This window comes from Cydia amplana, chromosome 4, assembly GCF_948474715.1.
Source record: "Cydia amplana chromosome 4, ilCydAmpl1.1, whole genome shotgun sequence".
NCBI classification, from domain to species: domain Eukaryota; kingdom Metazoa; phylum Arthropoda; class Insecta; order Lepidoptera; family Tortricidae; genus Cydia; species Cydia amplana.
Window position 1 is genome coordinate 21,191,688 of NC_086072.1, and position 24,619 is coordinate 21,216,306.

Sequence of the window (24,619 nt, forward strand, 5' to 3'; positions counted from 1 at the left end):
ACCTACTCTGGATTCTTAGCTACAAATAAATCAGTACTCTCCAGCGCGAAGAAAAAGGTTCACTTTGTATGCGGTTTCATTGAATAGGTATACATTGAGGTATACTTAGGGGAGATGCGTGTATAATGATCCCTCAAAGTGAAATGATCCCCCCTCTTATCTGAGCAACTAAGATGCCATCTATCTAAATATGCATCAAACGTCTTCCCCGTGACCCCGCCAGTTGCCTCTTAAAGTGTCATGGCGGTATGAGGACGTAGCGTGATTTTATTAGAAAATAATTAAAACATATACGTCTAATTTACGGTAGCCTATTTTCCGAATTCCATTACTTTTAGCATGTTGCGTTTTATTCAAATTATGTTTCACTGTCGGATCTTAATGATGTTTATCTATTATTTAAGGATGTTTATACTGAAGCAAGTTGAACTTGAAAGTTATACTTTTGTCGATATTTAAAATTTGGTGTTTGAGGTCAAATGATCCCTTTTCGTAGGCGTAAAATGATCCCTGGAATCATTTTACCCCCTAAGTAATTTACTATGAGCATTTCCTGTACAGGCCATAACATATCATGTCGCGAATTTATGTGCGCAAAGCCACTTACTTCCGAAAAAATGACCTTAGGAAGAAAGGCTAAGGGCTCTTAATGCGATTAAATTATGGATTGCCTTTTAAAATAGCAAGCAAAATCTGTGTCCCTGACGGCGTTAAAAATAAGCCCAAAATAGAAAAAAAATAGCACTCATCTTCTGAAAATAAAGAAACGCTGGAATCGACTGACTTAAATCATTAAGACGAAGAAATCTTGATATTACAAAGGAATCATGTGTGATTATTTTAACTCTACCCTAGGGCTCGTTTTATACATACCTATGTATAAAATTATCCTTTACTAAACCTTTAGAAAACAACATAATTATTTAAGTATACATATAAAAAAATACGAGAAATAAGTATGCAGTTACTTAGTTAAGTAACTGGACTATTCATAAAGACCTAAATCTTGTGTTTTTATCTCCAACTGTGAACACAGTAAAGTTTCTCCCTTAAGGGGATCATTATACCCACATCTCCCCTACTCTCTCTATTCTGTCTTTCTTATATGCTTTTATGGATCATTCTTCTACTTATAGAGCATTACACAGCGTCAAGTACAGGTATCATCGTCGCTCAGCTTGTCTCATTCGTTATTTCTTATTTTGTATCATTATATACCTCTTGGATCAATCGATCTTTATTCGACTTTCGTTTTTTTTATTGCCTTCTTTGATTAAGTCAGTAACTTGTCCTTGATATTTTTATAAGTTATAAACTTACAATTGAAGAAATAATTATCGACATTGTATGATTGATGAACCTACCTACATTGTATGATTTTCCTAATGTATGACCACAGGTCTAGCTCTAAATGACACATCACCTAAACGGACTGGCATCCAGCCAGTTTGCTGAACTAGTTAAAGCACTGACTTTGCCTACCTTTCGTCTTTTTATAAACTTCCCCATTTTACGGGGAATTTTGGGGCAGGGGTGATCTGATGACCGTATTGCGATTGTCATCTGACAGTTTGTATAGACAACAGAATTAATGAGCTATATGGTTTTTTGATGTGACATGAATAAGTGTGGGAAAAGTAGGTAATTTCGCAATATTTTTGTTGCGTCCATGATTTTCTAGATGTTTAATGTTGATTTTTTACGTCTATGTAAGATAGTCTCATACTGTTTGTTTTTTATTTATTGGTCGATTGAATCGAACATTTTCTGATCAGCACTTTTGCAGTTTAGGTAAAAAAAAATAAAGCAAGCATTTTTATTCCTGGTGAGATGTTGGTACTACTATACGAATACCTTTCAATATCTTGGTGTAAATATTATTATCATTAAAATTACTCTCATAATATATGTTTAACTCATAGGTACCATCGCCGACACTGTAAACTGACAGTTCGTAAACCTTATTACAAAAGGCATAGGGTCCACCGATGGACAGTTAAGTGTTGCAGTTTGTACATAATCTATTGGCACGAGTTGGTTCAGGAAGCCTATAATAACATCATTTGGGTACTTGTTTTTTAAGCTCTTGTTAGTGTTTGACTAAAAATTATTAGATTCTTGACCTAATTTTTAGTCTTCTTTTTGCATTTTTTTCTGCTGTATATAATATAACACAACCAAGCTTTGAACCCACGATTTTGACCCCCAAACATGCATGAAGGTTCAGGAAAAGTAGCTTTTCTTCATGTGCTCTACTGTAACAATCTAAATTATTCTCTTACATCTTTCTAATAATACCTACTTAGCTTAATTGTACTTCCACGTTAATTTACTTACCACAACTTTCATAAATTGGAATTGTTTGACAATTAGGTAAGGTTACGACTTTTTGTTACTCAATTCAAATGGTTTCTGCATTAAGCACTTTACAAAGTTCATTTTAGCCAAGATTTGGTGTTAAGGTTCGATAATCCTTATTAAAAAAAAATACAATCCAAGAATCCAATAAAAATACAGATAAGATTTCCGAATAGCAAATATTATTAGTAGAGGCATAGCCTGCTTGTTGAGAATCTCTGAATGGAAATGCCATGAGTCACTCGTTATTCCTGAAGTAATCTATCTCTGTACGTACCATCATAATGATTTCCTTCTCACACTGTCACTATGAATTATATCGTGACTATTATTACGATAAATATTTAAAAGCAAGGTAAAGTAAAAAATAAACCTCGCATCGTATTTATATTTAGACATCTCTCGCGCGTGGAAAAGGTGACAAATAAATTAACAAGAATTACAAGGCATTTAATTTTATTATACCTGTTCTCCTAAAATTAGACAAACTAAATATTCTATACCACGTATATATATGTGAAAATAGCAGTTGAAACATATAACAACTAATGTAAAACTACTTTCAAACTTGTATCGGATTTACTAGGAGCCAAATCACCTAGAATACAAAGAAATTATAAAACACAACGTAATGCAAATAGCGTAGCTAGGTGTATATACAATATTAAAAACAAATAAATGTAACATAGTTATCACAATTCTAATTTAGATCACAACACAAATGATACAACATAGATTTGCTGCGAGATATTTACAATGGCAAACGTTCTTCTGTCTTCGTCTTCTAAAGCATGATCAGTAATAGTACATTCTGTAGGTGGGAACGCTAAATACGTAGTCAATGGATGGTCCTCGTGTATTGAAGAAATGGTTCTCGTAACGATATACTCGACCTCTGTACCTGCATCAATAATCTCTAATTATGTATTTATTCATGATGCTAATGGTGTTATGTGATGGTTCGTGAGGGCAAATACAATTGATTGTGTATGTGTAAGTCTAAGAAAAGTTCGGGTTGGTTCCCGATTCGCCGGGTTCTTGTTTCGCCGTAACATACGAGAATTCGACGAAACAAGAATCCGGCGAATAGGGAACTAACTAAAATTCGTGCCTCGAATGTAGAAGGTTATGTGGGTGGGTAGAAGGCACTGTACGGCTCTGAACAGTAAATATCAAAAGAGAAGATGAAACAACGCGCCATATGTATCTGCCACCCTCAAATACTTTTTCAAATGCATTCTAAAGTAGGTATCTGCTACTGTCTAATTGTTCTAAATATTGGGACTTCTGTTTCTTAAGCTATTAGAAAATAGTAGATACTTTTGACGCATTGTCTGATACGTTACTTTTGTCAAAAAAAATCGTTTCAGTAACCACAAAACGGCACAGTAGGTATCTACAAAGCCCTCTGTTTCGGCTGTAAAAATAAATAAAAATAAATAAATAAAAAATAAATAATCGTTTATTCAGATGAAATAAACCCTAACATACATATTTTTTTCTTCTGCCAAACTGCAGGACAGTTTGTTGGCAGAGGGAACTCCCTTAAAACATAGATGGGTAAACTTAGCTACTTAGGCAATTGCTTAATTAATTGTTAACAGTAGGTACATCTTATTGCTTATGATGGTAACTTTAATTTAATTTTGTCTAATAGAAACATTTTCATTTTAAATTTAAACATCCTAAATGATTTACATTCCCTTATATCATACGGTATTTCGTTATACAATTTTGGGATCAAGTACTTCCTACATCTTTTTCCATAATAATTTTTACCACAAGACGGAACCTCTAACATTTTTTTACTGATTGTTCTCGTGAACCTGGGGTGATTTACATAGTTTTTAAATTCATCCTTATTGAACTGCTCTAATGCCAGCAACATCCCTACTTCCTCATGAACCGGCAACATACGGCATTCGGCGGTAAAACTACGGGGCACGTTTTTTTTTTCTTAGACTTCGACTTTCTATTACAATCAATAATTCTTTAGTGAAGTTGATGAGTGCGAGTATGAAGATTTATGAGAATGTTATTCGTGTTTCGTAAGAGTGCAACGACCGGGCTAAAAATATCGGTCTCATGCGGAATGTTCGACGCATATAATCTATTAGACGCATTCTTGGAATTTTATATCTTCTACTTTCCATTATTAGATCCATCTGATAGTCTTCAATTAATGTTATTATTAATAACAAATGTACTACTTCAATGAAACGCTAATCAATGTATTAAATGAAAGATTTGTTGTCATGTTCCCGAATCTTAAGTTTGATAACTGTTAATATTATAGAAGGTACTACAATAGACTGAAGATGTTACATGATAAATAAAATAGTGAATATTTCAGTAGTAACACTTACTCTGTCATATAGATCAAAATCTCTTAACTATAAATTACTAATTAACATGATAGTTTCACGGATTAACACTGTCGAGTATATGTTAGATACAGATGACGTTAAATATAGTTTATTAAACTTTAGTACCAAAGCAATGACTCCTGTGTCGCAACTCGCAACGTACGCTCCAGTTATAGAACATTAAATTGACCATCTGTAAACCTTATAGTGAAGAAGTAAGGTTTACAAATGAATGTGCTGTTAATAAACGAGGGCACGGCTGTGCAAAGCGCATGCCAATAATATGATGTACTCACTTTGATCCGAGGGCTGCCTTCGTGTCGAGAACCTCTACGATATCTCCGGCTTTTAGAGAGACTTCGTCGTCGGCTGTTGCCGTGTAGTCTATCGTGGCTACCACTACGTCTTCGACCTGAAACAAAGAAAAATACACTGTATTTCCGTAGTCATAAATGTCTTTCTGGCTTATGCTGGAGAAGTCGGTTGCAAGTTGAATGTACCACATAATTCAACGCAACTAACGCAACTGAAGAAAATGTGTCATAAATCAGAGTTTCTCAAAAAAATTGCACTAAAATATTATGATCTATAGAAATATCAATAACTCTTTTATTGATATTTCTATTTTTATTAAAGGGAAAAAAAAGAAGGAAATTAAATGTCATATCAAAGACGATGGATTATATGACAGTATCGTATATCGCTGAATCTTATTTCCAATCTATTTTTAACATTGCAACATGGTTGCTTAATCCGATACAAATAAAATGTTTTGGTATTAAAAATTACCTTAGAAGGACTTCTGCTACAACTAGATCTCGATCTTGAGAGAGATCTCGAGGGGTAGCGCTTGTAACTTGGCGTGTAATCCAGACTACTCATCCGATTCCTAGTATTTTCTCTATCGAGTAAAACGCCGCTGTATCTGCGACTCCCGCTTGACCATCCGCCTAATCTGATCCGCTGGTTATTGGTTATACCATTACAGTATCCTGTTAAGTCTTCTGAATCTTCCTCATGATTATCAGCGATAAGACAACTGTACATTGAAAAACGGTTTGCTGTAGGTTGACTCAAATTTAAGGCAGAAAAGACGCTCAAAGGCTCGAAATGTCGGATTCCGCTTTCGTCAAGAACTGTGTAACCTACTTGTCCGGACAATACAGCTCGGCTAGCTTCTCTAGGAATGACACATTGGAGACCTCTCTTCATTATCAATAAAGCTCCTTTATGCTTTTTATGTTGCAAAAGAAAATCTTCCATGGCTAAGCTATTTTCAGGATCGAGCAAACTTAATGGCACATCTGCCGATGTCATCAAAGCCGGCTCAGGAACGATCATGAGTGCACCACTTTCTCTCACCAGATCCCGTAGTTTGGGATCTGTTCGAGCCAGTTCTGGGTCAGTCTCCAATTTCTTTAAAGCGGAGTGTAAGCTTGGTGTTTTGTCTGCGAGTTTCCGCATGACTGTCAGGCGTTTCAAAATGTTTAGACTCGTTGGGTCGCTTGCTATTTTAGATAAACATTGTTCGTCGTTCGCAAATGACAAGAGACTAGCGGCAACGTCGCGCATTCCGAGAATTTTCGCCAAACCAACACATTGAGCTATTAATTCTTTCAAATTTTTACTTTCTGTGTCATTTATTAGAATTTCTAATTCCTTTGCACTCGCCTCTTGTACGGCAGATACAATAGCTTTTTGGAGTGTCTCTGCGGCTTCATGTTCAGTTTTGATAAACGAGATCGAGTCTGAAATATGGCTCAAAACATGGTGTAAGATATTTGTGTCGTTTTTAGTGATATTCTTGAAAGCCGGTCCTAAAACCTCATGTTCACTGCTCAGGAAATCACCAAATTTCTCAATTATTTCTTCTTCACTGATCGCATTTTTCTGCAAGGAGCTGTTAATTGCAATTTTGATCAATTCTACTTTTGGCTGTGTCGTATTTTCCAATATTTCTTCACACAAGAATTCTTTGTCTTCATTTTTTTGTAAAATTTCGAACATAGCAGAAACTAAGTCTTCGTCTATGGTTTTTCCTAAAATGGTATCAATAGATTTTAAGATTAGTTTATACTTTTCCCTGCCGTTATTGTTGTTTATCTCTTCGAATTGTTCAGCAGTGACTAGAGCAGCCAAGACTGCTGCCGCTATAGAATTTTTGACATGTTCTTGTTGCGCACCTTGGCCATTACCACCAACATATCCAGTTTCCTGCATTTCTAATCTTTTCTTATTAACTCTAGTCTTCCTGTCATTTATTTTTTCTTCATCATTTTCGTGTAGTTCAGATTTCAAATGGGCACTCATTTCTATGATTGACGTAATCACATCCATCAATTGGTTTGCTATTTCATCTTTAAGTCCATAATCAGTGACAAATGCCTTCAAGGCTTCAACGTTACGTGTGTGGTTTAAAATTACACTGATAGCAGGTAAGTCTGCTGGTACTTGTCTTCCAATAGACATTCCTGCTTCGGAAAGCTGTCTTAACATCTTGGTATCAATACTCAACTCTCCTTTAGTTGAAGTAGTATCATTTGGATTCGTTTTGACTTTCAATAACTTTAACTCCTCTGGAGTGACAACAAAGCTTTGTACGGAGAACTCAAGACCTTCTTCACCTTCTGTTAGATCAGGGGCAATGAATTTGAGGCCTTCAGGAGTTTGAACGATTTGTCCAGGCACGAACGTGACTCCATTGTCATCAGTTTCAATGACTCTTCCAGGAACAAATCTAGGTCCTTCTTCAGTGTCAACCACTTGACCTGGGACGAACCTGGACCCTTCATCTTCTGTAGAAATAACTTGGCCAGGTATGAAAGTTGGACCAGCTTTTGTTTCAATGATTTGTCCTGGTACAAAACGGGGCCCATCAATAGTATGAATAGTTTGACCTGGCACAAACTTTGGTCCATTTCTTGTGTTAACTACTTGCCCAGGAACAAATTTGGGTCCATCAGTAGTATCGACCACTTGACCCGGGACAAACTGTTCTCCATTTTCAGTGAAAACTATTTGTCCAGGAACAAAAACACCTTCAACCATCATTCCAGGAACGAAGCGTGACTGGTTTAATTCATTCTTAACGAGGCGACCGGGGACAACCTTGCCATCAATATTCGGCATCCTTGGGCCGGGGTAAAATTCAATGCCCTTCGCTGTTTGCACCATGTGTCCAAACACATACAAGGACTCCTCAGACAGAGAGCATGTTTTGATATCGATTGGTAATCCAGTTGGAGCAGATTCTGAGAACGTTATATCTTCCACAGACTTTGCAACTGAAAACTCTACGTGTCCATTAGTTTCTACTATCGTTTTGCCGGGCATAAACTTTTCTCCATATTCGGTGTGCACTATCTGACCTTCAATAAATTTCGGTCCATCGATTGTTTCCACTGTGGTGCCCGGAACGAATTGTAAACTGTCGCTGCTGGTTGTTTTTGTGATACCGGGTACAAAGATCGTTTCACCGTCGACGGAAACGGTTTGACCCGGTACGAACTTCAGTCCGTTTGGTGTCGCTATTGTTGCACCGGGCACAAACTGTAATCCATCATCTTGATGCACGACCTGTCCTGGCACGAATTGCCAGTCATTATTTATCTTTGCGTTTTGCCCAGGTGTAAAAATAACTCCTTTGCTGTCAGTCATAGTTTGTCCGGGAATAAACTGAACGCCTTCCGGGGTCATTATCGTTTGGCCAGGTACAAATATTTCTTCGGAGCCGCTGTGTAGTACTTTTCCTGGTACAAATTTCAAGCCTTCTTCAGATACGACTGTTTGACCTTCTGTGAAGCTGTGTCCATTATCTTTATTTTTCATTACTTGTCCACATACGAATTCCTCTCCGTTTGAAGTTTGCAGCACTTGCCCGGCGAGGAACAAAGGTTCATTGGTATTTTCGTTTGTGACAATATGTCCCGGTATAAGCCCTGGACCATCGGGCGTATTCACACTAAGCCCGGGAACAAACAAAGGACCAATTGGAGTTTCCACAGTCTGGCCCGGAACAAATACTGGACCCTGTGGTGTATTGACATGTTGTCCGGGGATAAACTTTTTCGCTTTGTTTATGTCTATCGTCAAACCAGAAACTTTAGCTATTTTTTCTCTCTTGCCCTTCTTTATATTCTTAATAACATCCGGTAATATATCCAACGACGGAAGCATGTCGACCTTGTTTTCAGAAAGTAATTTCTCTTCGATATTCATAGTTTCATTCAAACGCTCCTCGCTCAATTCTTTCACTGCATTTAGGATTGTTTCGGACGGACGTTCCTTTGGAACTTTAAGGGGGTTCACACACGGTACACTTTCCAGCGGAATCGACAAATCGCTAATATTTTGTTCAGACTCGTAAATCTCAGCTTCACAGTGATACGGGGTTATTTTAACAGGTGTCGGCAATTGGGTTGTCGTTGAGATTACTTGTTTATTACCCGCTTCCTTTTCAAACAGCTCCCAGTCCCACGATTCTATTAACGGATGCATTCGCTCCGTCCACTCGGCGGTGCAACTAACTATACTTGACTTAGAGCGCATATGGCTCACATCGAAATTGTTACAACCGAAGCTTTTAACGTCATGCTTTTCGTGTTTATTGTCAAATTTAGCCTTTTTGGCGAGGCGTTCTTGCCTAAGCTTTTCCTCTTCCAACTCTTGTACTTCAGCCAGCTTTTCTTTGTTTTCAAATATTTTCTTCATTGAAGATAATCCAGCGGCGCGTTTCCTCTTCTTCTTTCTTTCCGCTAATTCTTCCTTTTCCCTTTGCAATAGCACCTCTGCATTAGGTCCTTCGCCTTCGTACATTTCAACGTCTTCTGTGAAATCCTTAAAGTCCATGGAGACACTGCGGCCCTGTTTCGTTTTTATTAGCACTGTGTCCGAATCCTTCGCCAACATCACGTCTCTAACGTCACCGTCGCGCACTGCCTGCTCCATTTGAGCGGAGAACACTAAACTGCATCTTCTTTCTTGTACCGTATACACATAACGTTTGTCGTCATTGACATGTTTCGTCAGCAGCATATCCATTAAAGCCTTTTGCGCCTCCGTCGAGCCGTCCAGCACGGGGAAAATATATCTGAAGTCCGGTAGAATGTCATGTTTTCTGTTGCCGTAGTGAATTTCTGGAACGTAGTGGTGCGGGCCGAGTTCGCCGGAGACGTTGGTAATTTTGCACTTCTTACTGCCGGAGCGGGAGGTCAGAAGCACTGGAATGTAGTGATGAGAAGGCAGTCCGTAAGATTTTCCGGTGATCCTGCAGCACCGCTTGGCGTCCGCAGGGGAGATCGGAGCGAGAACCGGGAAGTAGTGCGGCTTGGGCAGCCCGCGGCTGCGGCCAGTGATTCTACAGAACGACATGTTCACGCGATCATATTTGTTTACTCAAGTTAAGAAATGTTTTGTTTGTAGCGGAGCTTGTACGCTTGCGTGCGTTGCGGAGGTCGCAGAGAGACTGCCGAGCGGCGTCCGCGCACCTACAGACGGTGTGGGGCAGAAAGCTTGTTCCGGTTACAGGTTATTTATAAACAAAAGAAAGATGGATTTGCTTCGTATGACACAGTTTCATACAAACAAGTTTAAGAATATCTATAATAACACCAACGCGAAGTAAACGTGCATAACAAAAGAATAACTGCCAATTTTTATCCAGTTACACAAAGTCCGAGTTGCGAAATGAGTAGACATAATTAATTAAAACTGTAGCGACTGACCTCAAGGAAAAGCTAATATTTTCAGAAGAAATGAGACGTCACTCATTTGCTAAGCTTTTCGTGGGTTTTCGTACTCTCTGTCAAGGCGAGAGAAGTTTTACGTAAGTCCGGTTTATAAATATAATATTCGGTTAAAGTGAAAACCGTCACGATGCCAGCTTAAATGTATATAAATATATTAGAAAGAGCGTTTAACCTAAATTTATGGAAAGTAAACATCATAAGTTACAAAGTTAAATGTTGTCGGCTGTTCCCATGCGGATTGTAGTCGGAAATAAAAACTAAATAAAACACTTGATATCTGTTGTAGCATCGTAGCTCTCAATGTTCTTATATATTCGAAGCAGTCGTGGATTATTAGATTGAATATTCTTAAAAAAATATTTATAGAAAAAACTTTTCATAACTGCTGAACCAATAAATGAATGAATGAATGGAAGCCTAATTAGTAATTACATACCTGACAATAAAAAAATCTACAGTGTCTATTTGTTTACTACTTCTTACGCGACTCACATCACGTATGAACTTTTTTATTTGTATGTACGTGAAACATAACTTCCATCATAAATAATGTCCCACCTCCTTATTGCCTGTATATAAATGAAACGCTTAGGTATTAGGAAGGAGCACTTTTTCAAATGATTGTTACATTGCTGTATCATTTCATTAATCAACAATTTTTTTGCAAAATTATAGATTCTACAATCAATATTTTCGGACAGCCTATTAAGTTCGATACTGAAACACGTGTCGAAATCAAAGTTACAAATAAACATAAATCAGTCAAAGATTACTATTAGCTACTCGTATCTTATTTTGGTAATAAGTTTTCAATCGGCCAACTTTGTGTAAAAGTGTAACATAGAAGTATCACAATAAACATCAAATTCCCATCAAAATATAATACTGTAAATACTGTGCAGAGTTACTTTGGTCATGCAGATAATTCCTATACATATACTATTAATTGTTATTAAAGTGTCATTCTATTGAACTTGCTAATTATGTAAACAAAAGTCACTATATTGAATTGACATTCAGAGACAATTTTAATATTACCTACACAATTGTTTACATAGTTAGCAAGTTCCATAGAATGACACTTTAGAATCAACAACAGCTGAAGAAAGGAAAGCACAACAGATTAGAAGGTTAATTTATTTATGTTCCAGACCCATCGCTTGCACCGACCTCGCACAGTTATATTTATTAACGTCATGTGAAACTGAACCTTCATGCCATGCAACAGCGATGTATTTTCGTACATTCTTCTGATATAACAAAACAGATAAAATATTAATAGGTATCTACATTTATTACTTATGTTATGTCTCTTCGCTCTTTTGATTTAAATATTTTCCTATCAATTATTTTATAAAAATACCTATTTAAATTAGAGGCCTGTGGCCCGTTTCTCAAAAGTTTGTAACTTGTAATACAAGTGGAAGTCCCTTTTTAACAAAAGCTGTCAAAAAGTGACATCCGCTTGTATTACAAGTTACAAGCTTTTGAGAAACTGGCTCCAGATTAGTGTTGAGTCGCTCACTCGTGGGGCACCTCATTTGTACCACTCATTTTGTTAATTTGTCGCAGTACTTCGTACCCCAAAAATGTCTTGCTTCACTCCTCTATTTATTTTACTTGATTCTAAAATTATCTTTCTCCTAAAAGTTCTATTCTTAACCTCCAGAATTGCACTCCAATTAAATGTTACTATTTATTTATTTATAAAGGAAGCGATGAATACATAAATATGTATATACATTAAATATTTTTTCGCCGTTGGAATTAATGGAATAGTCGACGCTGAAAATATGCTAGTACCTCACCTCATTTGAAGTAAGACATTGTAACACCTCATTTTAGAAAATGAGGTACTCATACAAACTCATTTTAAATTGATGTCCTACCCATCACTACTCCAGATGGCGCCGTGACCTTTTGCAAATAGGTAAGTACTTGGGAAATTTTAATCCATTCCATGCCACCGTGGACCGGGTGATGCTGGTTTGATTCCAGCCCTGGGCACTGGAGGCCTTGGTCATTTTTTTCTTATAATGGTTCTATTTCAGTTCATAATAAGAATTGTTAAAAATTCATGAAGAAATGTATGCTTAGCAACCAAAACCATAGACAAAAATAACTTCAAAGCATTAGGCCAGTGAAAATATAGAACTAAGTGCACGGAAACGTTCGATATTCCCCGTTATCTAAACAATAGTTATTTGTACAACAAGAGATCAAAGTTTGATATTTCTTCGAGTGCTTATTTTGAGTCCCGTGCAAGCGAAAGATTCTATATTAATTTAGAATCTTGAGCGTAGTAAGGGACTCAAAAGCGCACGAGATGTAAATAACTTTGATCTCGTGTAGTTCACAAATCTTTTCACCTCAGCAGTGAGAACATATTAGAGAACCCGAAAAATGTATTCCTTCTTCATCACTTACCTCTATTCACTCATGTTTTCTTAAGATATACCAACAATTAAATTTTCACCTCAGCAACTCGAACAAGGGTACTTTGCTACTTAAAAACAGTGAGCAAAATCGCATTTTGCTCATTTTGTCTCACTCAGTGAGCAAAATGCGATTTTGCTCACTGTTTTTAAGTAGCAAAGTACCCTTGTTCGAGCTGCTGAGGTGAAAATAGCATTGACGCACTTAGCTTTGTGTCATTAGCATTGAAAATATTATAGATTGGTTATTTAAATTTAATTATAAACAACTTCTGTCTATTCGTTAAATCTTTCCATCATTCTTGGTTATATTTCGGTTGAGTATTCTTTAAACGTTATGATCGCTGGAGTCTGTTGTAGGTGCATTGATTGCATATACATACTCGTGCTTCATAATGTACAACTTAATATCTGGTTGACCGAGAAATCTCGGTTTACCCATGCTACTTTGGCGCTCGCTGAAAAACGTGCAAAAATTCTACACGTCTTATTGGTGCCGTAAAAATGTCATCAAAGACATTACTATTAATGAAATGTCATAACACAAAATGATTTAACAAATTATGTTCAGTTGCCTAACCTTGTTGCACTAAATAAACTAAAGAAATGACGGGCGAGGACGACTAAATGAAAGAGCAGATCATTTCAGCTTTCTAGATATATTCTTTAATATTCTATTCCTAGGTTATTGTATGATAGTACAGTGGAGAGAGCTAGTTGGAATTTAGACCATTTACTTATTTAACGTTTTACAACTTTAAATCAATGGACACCTGGGGCCCGTTTTTCAAAATGTCACTTTTTGACAGCTTTTGTTAGAAAGGGACTTCCACTTTACAAGCTTTTGAGAAACGAGCCCCTGCAATAATATGTTTACTCTTCGAAGTTATTTCTAAATTAGTAATTAAACTTTCTTTTTTGCGCTCCTTAAAATTTGTCCACGAGTGTATAATAATATCACGGTAAGTTAAATATATCGAAAACAATACACCATCAGTCATTTTGCAATTAAAGTATGGATTTCTTAAGAAATAGTGTAACTGAGTAAATTTTGCACGTAGACGTTGCTTGCTAGCAAAAGCTCAGAGTTTCTGACAGTTCGCGTATAACTTGCGATATTTATAACACTCTGTCACACAGACAATAGCACTCGTCTGTCCACCGCCTATTAATACTCGCAAACTTCATAAATGAAGCGTGGACAACCACATGTACAACTCTACCGAATTTACAAGACCCAGTAAATCTTGGCTTTGTACCATCATCCATGTGAATGAACAATTTGTAAAACTTATTTTAAGGCGAGGTATGCCCGGGGAAATTTTTCAGATTCTGTCAAATTACCCCATTTCACACACAAGCACACTTCACGCACACTACCTCACTTTACTGGGACAGGTCAGTGACCCAAGCTGTTTTTTTTTAAGATGCAGATGAGAGCATTTTGAGTTTAGTGTTAACCATTGGCCTTTTTAGAGGAACATGAACTGTAAAAGCGTTCCATTGAAAGAAGAAAGAGAAACAATACATTTTATCTTGCTTTCCTTGTCTGTTAATGTCAAACGTGACGTACTTAAATGTAAATAATCTAATTCATTTGATTGTTGTTGAGATGCGCATTGCGCATACTAAATAAACCGAATAAATACGGAAGTCTTCAGATGTAGGTAATACGTTATTTAGGTACCAACTGTATTCTGTCCGGCTTTCGATAAGGCGCAAAATCAATTCAATGACAATTTCAATGAACTCATAATTATGTGTATTCCGATGATGTTATTATTATATATGACTTACCTTAGCTTCAAATTGTATATACTATTATTTAGTTATTAATACAGTCACCTGCAATAATATGTTACACAACGAAAGACCTCAATAATATCTGACACGACCTTATTTGTAGAGCCATAAGAGCGTGTCACATATTCTTGCGGCCTTCAAAGAGATAGATATCTACACCTTTGGGTTCAATTGGCGTAAAGGACAGTTTGACGAAAATGAGTTATACAGTTTTTTTCAGAATTCTAAGCGTTCTGCATAGTTAAAATTTCGATACCTCGAGAAAATACCAGAATGTACCTAGATTTAATAATGTTTAAAAATTTGACGTGTAAAATGTATATTTTATGAATAAAACATTGAATTGAATTGAATTGAAAAGTTGCTTTTACGACCCAATTTTTACACTATGAGCTTGCAAAAACAGCTTAGCTCAAGGGGCGTAAATGACCAGTTAGTTATAAATTATAAGTTCAAAGATAGTATCGTAAAGGTTATTAATTACACAATAATCAAATTAATTAACAAAATTATAATAAAAACAATATAAGTAGGTATATTAAAATTAAAATCAATAACAATAAGTAAAAAATATAATATTAAAAATTAAAACTAATAATACATAAAAACAGTCAGTTAGACGCCCTGTGCAGCAAATCCCAGTGTGGCTGGAAAGGGCCGTCTAGGCGCTCTGCCACCGTCTGAAGGAGGCTATTCGGGCTGCCGCGCAGGCGCCTCACCAAGGACGCAACGCGCTTGCGCATTATGGCATGGAAGCCATCCGTACGTCTCTCGCAAAACATCCCCGATGCACTGCAATGGCGCGGCAGCCCCAACAGCATCCTAAAGCTATTATTATATTGGACGCGTAGGGCGCTGAGAGCCCGTTTAGTGTAGTTGATCCATAGGCTGCAGTTAATTTGTGGCTTAGTAGTTTTTAGTACATTACCGTAACTTGACCCCCTAGGAAACTATTGATACTGGATAGGAATGGAATCGATTGGCATCCAAAAATAGCATGTGAAAGTTTTCATTGTCATACAAATTGTCTGGGAAAAGTTTTCCTTGCTTTTTGGGATTTTTCTAGCCGGATTTTTTCTCTGATTGCATACAAGCTTTTGATTCTCAATAGGAATGGGATCGATTGGCATCAAAAAAAGGTTTGTCAAAAAATTCCTTTTTTTCGCACCCTGTATGTTTTTTCCAAAATCTGTAAAAGCCAATCTTCATTAATTTGAAATCGAAGAAAGGTCTTCTAAGACCGTTTCCTCGTAGCAGCACGGGATCTGGTAGCTGCCCTCACTGACCTAAATAGAAAATCCACCCTGTATAAGGCGGCTAGCATTAAGCACTGGGATATTTAGTTTACCGTCTTCATTAACATGACTACCGTGACTAGTAACTAATACACCCCGAATTTGGAATAAAATAGTCTGAGAATGTCGTCACTTACTTAGGGGGTCGCCCCTACTAAACAAGATACACTAAATTACCAAAAAATGTATGGGTGTAAAAGACATTCATAGTGTTTTTGACCAATTGTAAAGGACATTGAGTAACTTCTTTCGTATTTAATTCATACAATGGCCGCTAATTCAGGGTAAAGTTACTAAAATTTTGAGTACTTTTCTAATACACATCAAAAATGTAGCTTCATAAACAACAAAAATATTATATAAATATCAACATTTAAAAAAAATCGCTGTTTTTCGCGTCTTATGAAAACTAAAATTTTGTCCTTTACGCCAACTGAACCCAAAGGTATCGATACTATTCCAGGTGACTGTACCTAGCTAATAAGAAAAAATTGCATGCTTCTACAAGTGAACTGTACGCATCCAGAATTACTACATACCTATCCATCACTACATTTTTGCAAATAAACATTTCTTTATCTTTATTAATAAATAAAGTCCTGGCAGGGTGGAAATTGGTGGGTGGAAAATAGGTATTTTATACATGTAGAAATGTAACCTACCTACTTACTTACTGTATATATTAGGATTGCACATAAATTTGATATACATAGAATGTTGCACTATGCGGGGACTGATTTAGCTACGGTGTAAGCAGTACGGTACCGCTTTTTACACGACTGCCCAAACAAAAAGAGTGTATTGTTTTCAGCGTTCATGTTTGTATGTATTTATTACTAAAGTAAAAAGTAAACTAATCTGAAAAAAAATCTTATAATTACGCAAACATTGTATATGCATTTATTTGGTACCTAGTAAATTTGTATAATACTGTTTATATGTATCCAAACAACCACAAACACAAACCAGACCGCACCGGTATTGGCTTGTAAGCCTCGTAGGTAAGTATATCTCGGTCTCAAAAGCCGCAAAAACTCGCTAGGACTGAGGCTAGACCATAGCCGCTTATTTTTTCTTGGTTAACCGCAACAAAATAGGCCGTAAAAATGTCATCATATAAAGCTGTAGTACCACGTTCCCGACTATCGGGTCGTCCGGCCTGGGAACGAAATCATAAAATACCCGATAGTCGGGTTATCGGCACTGAATGTTAATAGGTAATATTTGAAGAACAAAAGTTCTCTAACATAAATACAAAATCACAAAATTGTCATCTGTCATCACAGTTCATTGACGTACAGAAGTCACGTAGGAACGTTTTTAAAATGACGCTATATTAATACCAGCATAATGAAAATTAATTCCAATCAGTAAAAATGAGTCTTCAAACTTTTTTCATTTTAAGCGGGATTTCAAGGAGCAAATTACTTAAATTATATTGTAATCGTATTGTTTTAAGATAGTTTACTGCGTTTTTCAACCATTATGCCCCGTAAATAACAGCAAATCAAATTTAAAATGAGACTCGAGCTCCACGTGATGATAATTATTTACCCTATTTCTTTTAATGCAAACTGTCTACTGGTATACTTTTTCGTATACGTACATGATTTATTTGTCAAGAGTAAGCTGTCATGGAGCTCCAAAGCGCGATGCGTCCGCCTTCGTCCGAGGCCAGCGGCCATCTGAATCAAAGAAGTTGCGTGCACGGGACCGCTGATATCATGTCTTTGAATATATTTATTTAATGTTCATTTAAAAAAAAAGGAATCACTGAGTTCCATCAAGAATAAGATTGCGCGTTATTAGAAGCAAATTTCATATCTTTATCTTTTGTGCCAAAATTGTTACGAATATTTCAAGTCCGTTTTAGACCTATGTTCGTGATTGTTTTCTATCGAGCGAAAGTCAAAAACTTAGGGTTCGAATCGTTGAGTTCCCTAGAAAAAGGCCTCAAGATTGCTTATACAACTCATGGCAGCTGTACGGTGATCCAAAAAAGCGCTACGAATATTTTAAAACTCCGTTTTCTGAACTCACTTCACCTTAAAGACATTTATACCCAAGGATCAGTTCAGTTAAGTAAGTGTATAGCTGTTATAGTCTGGCAAACCAAACTAATCGTAATCAGTACCTAAATAAGAACAAAAAATGTATACCTACTCATCCCTTTTTATTGGTCTATGTTTGAAATGGCCTAACTATATAGTGATACTCGTAGTCTTTAGTTCACAAGCTGAGCTCGTTAGTTTATTGTATTAGAAACCGCAAATTGGAAACACCATAAGGGTCACGTCTCCTTAACCTCATTTCATACCTGTAAAGTACGCATGCGTATACGCATCGGAAAGCTGAAAGGGCTACAGTTGATAATATAGCGTTTTTTATGGCGCCTCCGATTTGCTGTTTTTAATACATTAGCCTATATACCTATGAGTTATTTTTTGGTGTAAACTTGAAATTATGCTCTTTCTACTCATTAAAATTAGTAAGAGTGTATTTTCTTTCCAGCGGGTAGACAACGATCCAATGTAAGGCATAATGAGGATTACTTAGACAATCAGCTCTCCAACGAGATAAGCTTGAAAACTAAAAAAAAAACAGCCAAGTGCGAGTCGGCCTCGCGCACGAAATATTTATTTTATTTTGTTTTTAGTATTTGTTGTTATAGCGGCAACAGAAATACATCATCCGTGAAAATTTTAACTGGGTAGCTATCACGGTTCATGAGTTACAGCCTGGTGACAGACAGACGGACAGACGGACGGACAGCGGAGTCATAATAATAGAGTCCCGTTTTTACTCTTTGGGTACGGAACCCTAAAAACGACACTGAAGTGGCTTTTGAATTTGGCAGGGTTACCCTCATTATTTGTGTCGTAGTGTACATTACAATGAAAAGGTCCATTTTGTAGTTTGTTGGCATGGATTGCATCATTGTATGTCGCACCTCCATTTGTTTGTATAATTATTTATCTTAAAAGCTGTTGGCTTTTGTTTGGTGTTGAATATTTCTGTCTTTAGTTTAATCGTTCCGTTGAAAGTTTGAAAGCTTACAATTAGAGTAGGACCAAGCAAACTATGCATGGCATTTGCAATGACGAAGTGTGGCCCTGTCATCGTTAATGTCAAGTTTTTAACATGACGTTCATGACACTCCCACAATTTGTTTTGTTCATGTCGGTGATGTCGGTGAACTTAGACTAACTCTTTATTTATTTGTGTTTTTGAACTCGTTTAGTTATATAACGACTTTTAATAGTGTCATGTAGAAAACATATTGTAATATGTTTTTTAGTATTTATATTTATTTCATTTCATTGTTTTATGTTAGACTAAACAACAATGTGTCAAACGGTCAGTATTCGAGACAATTTAATATTTTACTGCCGTTATAATTTCAAGGTTATAATATTATTACACATTGATGTTATGATATCAAAGGAGGATGGGCAGATTTGTATGGACACTGGCCTATGAACCAATAAGAATAAGCTACATACCATTAGAAAGGTTTTTTTATATAGGTACTGCATTTTTTTGTATGACGAGACTTGTCAAATCTCTGTTTAAAAAAAATTACACAAAAAAAACATAAGAAAACGAATAAAAAACTAAAATATCGTGACACCAAATCATCCATAATAACAAAACTTTAATGATCTGCGACACAGGAACTTAGTATCGAAAAAACTATACAGACTTCACGTTTAAACTCACAATATTTTTTGCGGTGATAACGTTATTTCACACAAAGATTTGGGACTATCTGCCATAGTAAAAGTATTAGAACTTAGAATAAGCTATCCAGTGACATATTGCTTGTCCTTATTGGTCATATAGGCCAATTTGCCCACCCTCTTTTATGGTTTGCAATTAAGCGTTTTATCACTCATTCAATCATTAAGTAGGTACTTTATTAAAATATTAATCTAAATTAAATATTTATTAGACACGGGACAATAACAAGAGATGAAATGAATTATCATAGCTTTCAATTAAGTTTTTGGAATCAACTCGTGCATTGAAATAACTTCCACAGCAAATGTCCTAGATTCTGCCTGAGCACTAGATTTAGAAATAGGTCTCATTGGCTAACTCGCGATGGTGCGATAAATTTACATCAGAACAAAAGATTCGTTTGATGTTGTGTTCAGATGTTTTCTGTTCTCCGTGCGGAAAACGTCAATTTTCGGCCCGCTGTGCTAAACGAAGTGGCCGCTTTCCGGCTCCGTGGGACCGATCAATTTATAGTACATTGTGGTGCTAATTTACCGCCCTAGTGCGGTAATTAATTAGCACTATACGTGCGAATGTCGAAAATGTAAAGGGCCATATGTACCTACTGTAAAACGTTGTGTTACACGTATACACAATACACGTGCGAAAAGGTAATTCCTACTTTTCGCACTTGTATCGTAATGTACTCATATACCTACACACCTCGGACAGTAAATAAGAAAGCCTCAGAAGACTAGGCCAGAGGTAGGTACGGTGCAATATTTTCGAGTGATGGCCCCATACCTATTGCCTACTGTCGAGTAGATGGCGTAAATTTTTGACATTTGACAAATTTACACATATCAGTGAAAGAATAAGGATCCAAGTCAAATATCGTTCTAAAAGTTTTAATCTTCTGTCGAAAGATGGCAGTAAATGTACTGTGGCTACATAAATTACCATGATAGTAACTCTCTGTAACACTCTATTCTCTTTGCTAAAACTGTATAAATACATTGCAAGTATATTATTTTTACATTATTCTAATCCTAATCTGTTACCAGAAGCAGGAAATTCCTTGTACTTTTCACAAAGATGACAGACCAAACTTACCGCACGTCATTGTCACGACCATGAACTGTTAGTACGTACCTATATCCAGGGTTGGGCAGTATTTCAATTACATGTATTTGAAATACGTATTTGAAATACAAATTAGTATTTTGTATTTGTATTTCAAATACTACCTCAAAAGTATTTTGTATTTCGTATTTCAAATACTGCACTCACATGTATTTAGTATTTTGTATTTCAAATACTTCAAGCTTCAAAATACATTTCTATAAATACATTTTATTAAATTCTATAATCCTAAAATGTCTAATCTCTCGCACAAGCTGTGAGCCGACCGCGAACCTCCGATCCAGCCGAGATACAATTTTCATTGGCTGGATACTGGATCTATATTAGGTCAACTTCTGCGTGGAACTTTTCGTTTAAATCTAGGGGATAGGGTCATTGCAGTAGTTTCAGTCCATGCACTAGTTTTCGACGACTTGACGGATTATCAAATATATATTTCATTTTTAATTTACTACTTTTTGCGAAATCTTCATCTTCCTCACGTTGTCCCGGCATTTTGCCACGGCTCATGGGAGCCTGGGGTCCGCTTGGAAACTAATCCCAGTAATTGGCGTTGGCACTAGTTTTTACGATAGCGACTACCATCTGACCTTCCAACCCAGAGGGTAAACTAGGGCCGTAATTGGAATTAGTCCGGTTTCCTCACGATGTTTTCCTTCACCGAAAAGCGACTGGTAAATATCAAATGATATTTCGTACATAGTTCCGAAAAACTCATTGGTTCGAGCCGGGGTTCGAACTCGCGACCTCCGGATTGCAAGTCGCACGCTGTTACCGCTAGGCCACCAGCGCTTCCTTTTTGCGAAATATCATTGTTATATGTAGACAGATATATTGCTTAGACGCCTTAGACATAAGGATTGAAATCAGTCCAAATTTGTGCAGGTATGTAGGTATATATTCAAATTTCGTCAAGTGGACGTAAACTAGAGCTGGACGAAAACTAGCGCAATGACCCTATAAGTTTATATGAAAGGATATTCGTTAACGTTAAAACTAAATGCTAAACAAAAAAATAAATAAAGGTATATTTTGTAATTGAAATACATTATTTTAAACACTGTAATTTGTATTTTGTATTTCAAATACCCGTCACCAAAGTAGTTTGTATTTTGTATTTCAAATACTTTTAAAAATGTATTTTGTAATTTGTATTTCAAATACGTGGAAGCCAGTATTTTGCCCAACCCTGCCTATATCATCATGAAACCAGTATGAAAATACGACTTTTCTGCTCTAGACGACCATGAGGTTTACAGGTAACTCGTTTAATTTCTGTCAAAGCTGTCTAACGTTTTCCCGTTGAGTTCTGAGATTTACCTACATGTGAGTCACTCGCCCACGGCGTTGGAAATAAATAGTGTGTTTTTACTAGTCAATAGTGGGTGAGTCATAGATTTTGGCATGGCGAAATTAAAGTAGAACATTTAAGAAAAATTATGGAAAATAAATTCTGTAAGCCCGTACTACATAATAGTTATTATTAGATTCCGACTATTTAATTTTTTGGACATTTTTTTTCGTGCTAGGATCGAAAGAGCTTGTGACTCTGAGTAGAAATAAGTAACATATTTTTTTTTGTAGAATATAATGGCACAATTATTCATACATTCTTTATAGAAATAATTCATTCTTTATTATTTTAGTAAATTATGTCTTTTTTTGCTTCACAATTCACAAACATTAGTAAAGAATTTTGTAATCAGGTCCAAACCAAAAACAAAAATCAAATTCATTTTCAAAGACACTGATAATGTGGTACATGTAATGGTAATGGTCAGAGCTCGGATTTTTCACGGCAAAACAAAACACTATCGGAATCTTGCCAGTGATAGAAACATTATTTTATCGATATCGATAATTCAGTACTAGAAGAATATACGTCACCAAATAAAATAAATATGTAATAAAAACATTTGTATGAAGTTATATATTAGAAACCGACGCAATTTCTTCTTCAAAATGTACGTCAGTACACACAGCAGCACATGGCATTTTATTTGTGTAATAGTGATAGGAGTAGATAATCATTAGCTTTTCAACATTCTCTGGGAGTAAACAGTTTCGTTTATCACAGTAGGGTTGGGGCGAAAAAAAAATTTTTCCCCCACTTCATGTGTATGGGAGGTACCCAAAAAAACATTTTTTATTTTATTTTATTGTACCACTTTTTCGGCGTGGAAAATATACATACTCATGCCAAATTTCAGCGTTGTAGCACTAACGGTCACTGAGATTATCCGCGGACGGACGGACGGACAGACATGGCGAAACTATAAGGGTTCCTAGTTGACTACGGAACCCTAAAAATGTATTGAGGCAATACCTGTCATATACTCTAGTAATACTCGATATCGATAAAATAATATTTCAAGCACTGGCTATATTACGCTAGTGTTTTGTTTTGCCGTGAAAAATCCGAGCTCTGGTAATGGTACTGCTAAAGTAATTTTATTACTGTATATATGAGTAGTAATACATATTTGTATCTTGTTATACATGTATAGTCACTTATCATGTTTGACTAAATTAACTCAAATTTTCCGCCACGTTTTCCTCCTTGCGAGGTCAAAACTTATGAATCAATTTCGGGAAAAATTTTATATCACTCATTTTTAGAATAGAATAGAATAGAATAGAAAAAGCTTTATTCAAAAACGCTTAATTTAAACTTAACTAATAAAAACACTGACATAGATTGGTTATAAAGCGTTCCTGAAATGGTCTCCACTCAGCTTCATGTCAAGGAACCTTTGAAGTCCCCGACGCTGGTCTTCCGTGGAAACCCTTTCGAGAGAGCGCAACTATAAGCTATACAATTTAAATTAAATATAATACTACAGCTATACAAATTAAATTAAATATAATTTAGTTAAATTATTAAGACTATTGATCCACAATAAAACTGTAAAAACTATTGACCCGTACAGTAACAGTAAGTCATACTTGTGTTTGTGTTACTTGTAAAATTAGTTTCACAAAGAAGAAAGAAACACATAGGCACACAAAAAGAAGAATTAGCACAGACTTCTAACCACGGTTTTTCTGTACACTTAAAATGTATTTTTTTGTAATTATTTTTAAACGAATTCACTGACAATGAGTTTTTAGAGTTCCGTACGTAAGTTCCTATGTTTGGATCTCAAAAATTCAGTCGCGAATTTAAGACAATTTTGTACTGCTGGATCGATTTTAATTAATCATATCTAAGAACCACCGCAAGGAAACACGATTTGTCGTAAAAAAATGAGAGCTACTGTGCCACAGACCAGGGATCGGATACCGGTATTTTTTGTATGGGAACGGAAACGGTATTTTTTCGTTCTTTGCTAATTACTTCATTTCTAATTGGGCAATCTAATAATACGAAGTCGTAACCTAAAAACACAACTGAGTTTTACATTTCGAGTATAAAATAATTCGAAAAATATGGTTATTTCTAAGTTTTTGCAAAAAACCGGTTCCGATCCCTGCCACAGACAGACATTGGCGTCAAACGTATAACACCCCTCTTTTTGCTTCGGGGGTTAAAAATAGACGATCAAAGGGTTCATAGGTATTTAATAATAGTGAAATACAGAACCATACAGAGCATAACTCAATATGATCTTGGCCGTTTTCTTATTTATTATGCGAAAGTTGTAAAATCTGTTCTATGCCACCTGTTTCAGGAATTGCATGCATGTTTTTCATGTAACAGTATGGTAAAACAGTTAAATTGAGACAACAACAACGTTACGGATTGTAAACAC

At 36.1% G+C, this 24,619-nt stretch overlaps 1 protein-coding gene across 1 annotated transcript in view; it reads right to left on the reverse strand.

The window, feature by feature from the left end:
- LOC134647414 (obscurin) overlaps positions 1-10,384 on the reverse strand; it is a 124,279-nt gene extending 113,895 nt beyond the window's left edge. Inside the window, exons 1-2 of the mRNA XM_063501768.1 lie at positions 5,514-10,384; positions 5,021-5,136 (exon numbers count right to left, since the gene is read on the reverse strand). Of these exons, the coding sequence (XP_063357838.1) occupies positions 5,021-5,136; positions 5,514-10,094 (4,697 nt within the window). The 5' untranslated portion in view covers positions 10,095-10,384. The remainder of the gene's footprint in view (positions 1-5,020; positions 5,137-5,513) is intronic.
- Between the last annotated feature and the right edge of the window lie 14,235 nt (positions 10,385-24,619).